Source organism: Xyrauchen texanus, chromosome 32 (genome assembly GCF_025860055.1).
Source record: "Xyrauchen texanus isolate HMW12.3.18 chromosome 32, RBS_HiC_50CHRs, whole genome shotgun sequence".
NCBI classification, from domain to species: domain Eukaryota; kingdom Metazoa; phylum Chordata; class Actinopteri; order Cypriniformes; family Catostomidae; genus Xyrauchen; species Xyrauchen texanus.
The window spans coordinates 3,933,319-3,939,046 of record NC_068307.1 but is presented as its reverse complement, the minus strand read 5'-3'; the positions used below and the strand labels follow the sequence as shown (position 1 = coordinate 3,939,046).

The following is a 5,728-nucleotide window of genomic DNA, read 5'->3' as shown; positions in this document are numbered from 1 at the left end:
GGTTGGCAAAGTGCAGAATCTTGTCTCTGAACACAGATTGGGTCAATCAACCCACTTCTTCACCCAACAGCCTCAACCCCGCATTTGTGTAGAACAATGCACCCAGCATTTTTTAGAGTGTGCTCCATCTTTACAACAAAACAACTAAATCATTAAATGTATCTTTTGAAAACACACTTTTTAATATGTGAACCTGAGCACGAGAGCGCAGGCGCACCAGTTTGACATATACGAACGAAACCTCATATGGACTCTCCATTTGCGCACAGAGTTCACAGCAGACGCGCTAGAGAGCGATATCACGGAAGGAGCAGAAAAAGGATCGAAGTGTGAACTATCTGTGTTTATGGTCATAATCGCCTTCATCGGACTATTGAGATACAACATGCACTCATGGTAACATGTCTTTCGACGAAACACCGACACCTGATGGTTTAAAGTTTCTGTCTCTGAGCGACTCTCCGGAGCGCAACAACGTCAGCGCCGCTCCGGAGCATCAGCACTTGCGTTCGGGCATCATTATCGCCACCGTTTACGCGCTCATTATTACTGTTGGACTAATTGGTAACGTGACGCTCATTAGGACGTTTTGCACCGTGAAATCCATGCGCAGTGTCCCCAATCTGTTTATGTCGAACCTCGCTCTCGGGGACGTGCTGCTCCTGGTCACCTGCGCGCCCGTGGACGCCAGCAAGTTTCTCTCGGATGAGTGGCTCTTCGGGCGGCTGGGTTGTAAACTCATCCCGTTCATCCAGTTGACGTCGGTCGGAGTGTCGGTGTTCACGCTGACGGCGCTGGCAGCGGACAGGTAGCCTAACAATTAATTTCGTTAAAAAAAAAAAAATAAATAAAAAAATAATATATATATATATATCCTTCGTTTAGTGTGCTCCAGAAATCTTTTAAAATTCTAAACATTGTTGACTAGCTTATACAAACATTTTCAATTAGTTTCATTTCATATTTACTACACTAAATTAACCTAAAAATGTAGTTACACTTAGATTAAGTGGTTTGATTGAAGTCAACATCACTGAGGGTTTCACTAGTGAAATAAATTTTAAATTGAGCTCAATCTACAGCATTTGTGCCATAATGTTGATTACCACAAAATTAATTTAGACTCGTCTCCCTTTAAAAAGTCAAAAATCAAGGTTACAGTGAGACACTTACAATGGAAGTGAATGGGGAAAATATTTGGAGGGTTTAAAGGCAGAAATGTGAAGCTTATGATTTTATTAAAGCTCTTACTTGTGTAATATTTGAGCTTCAAAATACTTTAAATCATCATTTTTGTGGCAAACTTGCTTAATTTGATTAGGGGTTTTATGTCGGCATGGCAACAACATTGTACAATTTGTGTTAGCATCACAATAACACGCACTGTTTACATCTTGAGATTATATTTTTCAAACTGAGCATTTTAACGTTTACAAATTGGCCCCCATTCACTTCCATTGTAAGTATCTCACTGTAACCTTGACTTTTGACTTTTTAAGGGGGGACGAGTCGAAATACATTTTGTGATAATGCACATTATGCCACAAATGCTGTAGATTGAGCTCAACTTGTATTGAACCCGGAATATTCCTTTAAATGCAGGTTACCACTTTTTACAGTGTAGGGTATAAAAGGGAAACATGTTCAATAATGGGTTGAATATAATCGTTTTTTAACTGCATTGTTTCACTTCAGCATAGTTGACTTTACTCATTGACTTTAGTTATTCAGTTCAACACTGATTCTATTGTAATCTATTGTAATCTATTCTATTCAATTCATCAGCCTCCAATTTTTTGCCTCTTTAGTCCGTCTATTCTCCGAATGTAGTTTGTGATAGGAATAGGCAAACGGAGATGAAAAATAAGATGCCTAATGATGGAAAAATGAACTGCTTCCTCTGCCTGTTTGTTTTAATGCTAGCACTGAAGAGGAATGGAGAAAAGCTGCATCCCCAGAGATATGGATCAATTGAGGGTCGAGTTGCTCTGGATTTCAATGTGAAACAGTCAATTTTGTGGTTATGTGACTGGATAACTGTTGTAGTCATGATTAGTATTTTTGTGAAAGGAATTTCAATCATTTTTAAAAATGATTATTTTCATTACTAAGATGAAATTTCCAAGTTATATAAAAGCAGGTTTCACAATACATGGATATACTGTATAATGAATGAATGAATGAAAGTTACATTTATATAGTGCTTTTCTGACACTACACTCAAAGCGCTTTATACAGTGAACAAGGGACTCTCGTCATATAACAATCAAAATCATGCTTCATGTGATATAATCTAAATGAACTGATTTTAGTCAAGTCAGAAATATGATATTTCTTTCTGGATTCCATCAGTCTTTTACTCACTTTTTCGACATGAGGAAAAGAAAAAGCAGCCTACTTTGAAACCGGTAATACTACAATTCCGAGGAGGACTGTTCCTCCACTTTTGTATTGGGACCCTTTAAACATTGTGTTTAGAGAATGAGAGGCTTGATATACTCAGTGACTTAATGTGTCATATTTAGATAAGTAGTTCAAAAGCCTTAATGAACAGATGGCAGACGACACGTCCAGGTTGGAAGGAAGGTTTCCTGTTGTCTACATACTAGGCTTTAAATGAAAGAATAAGTACTTTTACTTCAACTCAGATAACATTTTAAAAGCTGTCATTCATCACTGATTGCCCTCAACCTGTTTTTAAGAGCATTAAAGGGATAGTTCAGGCAAAAATGAAAATTCTCTCATCATTTACTCACCTTCATGCCATCCCAGATGTGTTTGACTTTCTTCTTCTGCTGAACAAGAGATTTCTGGAAGAGCTTAGCTCTGTAGGTCCGTACAATGCAAGTGAATGATGGCCAGAACTTTGAAGCTCCAAAAAGCACATAAAGGCAGCATACAAGTAATCCATACAACTCCAGTGTTTTTATCCATATCTTAAGAAGCGACATGATAGGTGTGGTTGAGAAAAAGATCCATATTTAAGTCCTTTTTTTACTATAAATCTCCAGTTTCACTTTCACATTCTTCTTTTTATGTTCTATTCGCATTCTTCATGCACATTGCCACGTACTACACAGGGAGGAAAATGTATAGCTCAAAAAAGGACTTAAATATTGATGTTTCTCAACCACACCTATCATATCTCTTCAGAAGCCATGGATTATACCACTGGAGTCTTATGGTTTACTTTTATGCTTCCTTTTTTGTTCTTTTGGAGCTTCAAAGTTCTGGCCACCATTCAGACATACAGAGCTGAGATATTCTTCTAAAGAATCTTCGTTAGTGTTCAGCAGAGAAAAAATAATCATACACATCTTGAATGACATGTGTGTTAGTAAATGATTAGAGAATTTTCATTTTTGGGTGTACTGTACCTTTAAAGAGTGTATGCCTCTGATTAACCAAAAGAGGATAAGTGATGATGGCCATGCTAGTAGGGGGTTAGGAAATAAAATTTTCTTGACTCTCATTTTAACAGCTGTCTTTGAGAATGCCCTTTACTTACTACGCAGCATACTGTGAGGAAATTAAGGCTTCCATTAGAGTCTTAATTAAAATGGCTCACGAAATAATGTTCCTTGGCTTTTATTCTGTCTCTTAGATACAAGGCCATTGTTAAACCGATGGATATCCAGACGTCAAACGCCACATTGAAGGCCTTTCTAAGAGCTGCGTCGATCTGGCTGCTCTCTGTGGTCCTGGCCATTCCTGAAGCTGTGTTCTCCGACCTTCACCCCTTCAACATCTCCACAAGCAATGAGACTTTCATGGCATGTGCACCCTACCCTCACGATGGACACCTGCACCCCAAAATTCATTCCATGGCCTCCTTCCTCATTCTCTACATCATTCCTCTCTCCATTATCTCTCTGTATTACATCTTCATTGCCAGGAGTCTGATTCAGAGTGCGCTTGACATCCCCGTGGAGGGGAACGCACACATAAAGAGACAGGTGAGTTTAATAGAAGTTAGACTGACTGTTCAACAAAAGAGATCCGAGCTGAAATGTCCACTGTGAGGCGCTAAATGTGAGTTAAATGCTGTCCCAAACAGATGAGGTTTTTAAGGTAAATGCTCTATCGAGTTTTAAATCAACAAAACCGACCTCCCTACCCTAAACCTGAAACCTAAACCAAACCGATAGTGTCATAAAAAGCAAATGTGAGATGAAAAACACAATTGCAGAAGCAACCACGTCATTTTGTGGTGTTTCTATGATACTTTCGGCTCATCTGACATCAATGTTCAGCATTCAAAATGTAACCCGTGGTGATGACAACGCTAATTTTTTACATTTGCATACTCATTTCTGATTTGTCTTGCCTTCTTTGCATCCATTTAACCATTTTATAGCTGCCTCTACACTCTTGATTTTCATGCACAGCCAACAGGAAACAAGATGCATGCCGAGCGCCATGACAACAGCAAAGCGGCTCCGATGCAACATTTTGTTTACACAGAAAAAAGCCTAAAACCTACATCTACCTATAACTTTAACACTATTATTTTTCTGCCTTGCAAGCTCGTAACATGTGGATTTGAGAGAAAACAACATGTAATATTTACCTCTCTGCTCTCTGAACCACAGATTGAGTCACGGATGCGGCTTGCCAAGACAGTACTGGTGTTCGTGGGCATGTTTGCCATCTGCTGGCTCCCCAGCCATGTGATTTACCTCTACCGTTCCTATCACTACACGGAGGTGGACACCTCCATGGCCCATTTCATCTCCAGTGTTTGCGCACGGATCCTTGCCTTCACCAACTCCTGCATGAACCCTTTCGCTCTTTACCTGCTCAGCAAATCCTTTCGAAAGCAGTTCAACAAGCAACTGTGCTGCTGTTGCCCATCGCTCTCCCTGCGTTCCCAAAGCACGAGGCGTAACACACAACTTAGCTCATTCAAAAGTACCCAGAACCACTCTGTAGCCAGCTTTGACAATGCTGTCTGCCATGAGGGCTGAAATGTACAGAGGACTGTCTGTAAGTTTATCACACATATGTCTTCATCGGTGTTAAATATATTTAAAAAGCTTATTAAAAATGTTACAATGTACTTAGATAATAGTTCTCTCATCATTTATTCACCCTCATGCCATCCCAGATGTGTAGGACTTTCTTTATTCTGCTGAACACAAATATAGGTTTTCAGAAGAGTATCTCAGCTCTGTAGGTCCATACAATGGAAGTGAATGATGGACAGAACTTTGAAGCTCTAAAAAGCACATAAAGGCAGCATATAAGTAATCCATACGACTCCAGTGGTTAAATCCATGTCTTCAGACCAATGTTTAAGTACTATTTTTACGGTAAATCTCCACTTTCACGTTCACTTTCCCACCTACTGGGCAGTGAGGAGAATTTATAGTTAAAAAAAGGACATAAATATTGATCTGTTTCTCACCCACATCTGTCATATGAAGACATGGATTAATCCACTGGAGTTGTATGAATTACTTTTATGTTGTCTTTATGTGCTTTTATGAGCTTCAAAGTTTTGGACCCTGTTGACTTGCATTGTATGGACCTACAGAGCTGAGATATTCTTCTAAAAATCATTGTACGTGTTCAGCAGAAAAAAGGAAGTCATGCACATCTGGGATGGCATGAGAGTGAGTAAATGATGAGAGAATTTAGGGTGAATTTGTGGGTGTATTAATCCTTTAATGTGATAACATCTAGATTAACTGTTTTTATTAAAGTCAAAAATATGATATGACTGAAT

The 5,728-nt window shown here is 39.0% G+C and overlaps 1 protein-coding gene across 1 annotated transcript; it reads left to right on the top strand.

Moving 5' to 3' along the window:
- The first annotated feature begins 284 nt into the window (after positions 1 to 284).
- Positions 285 to 5,012, top strand: LOC127626206 (gastrin-releasing peptide receptor-like). Its single transcript, XM_052101824.1, has 3 exons — positions 285 to 808; positions 3,605 to 3,956; positions 4,593 to 5,012. The coding sequence occupies exons 1-3, from the start codon at positions 402 to 404 to the stop codon at positions 4,965 to 4,967; spliced, it is 1,134 nt and encodes a 377-aa protein (XP_051957784.1). The 5' UTR covers positions 285 to 401; the 3' UTR covers positions 4,968 to 5,012.
- The last annotated feature ends 716 nt before the right edge of the window (positions 5,013 to 5,728 follow it).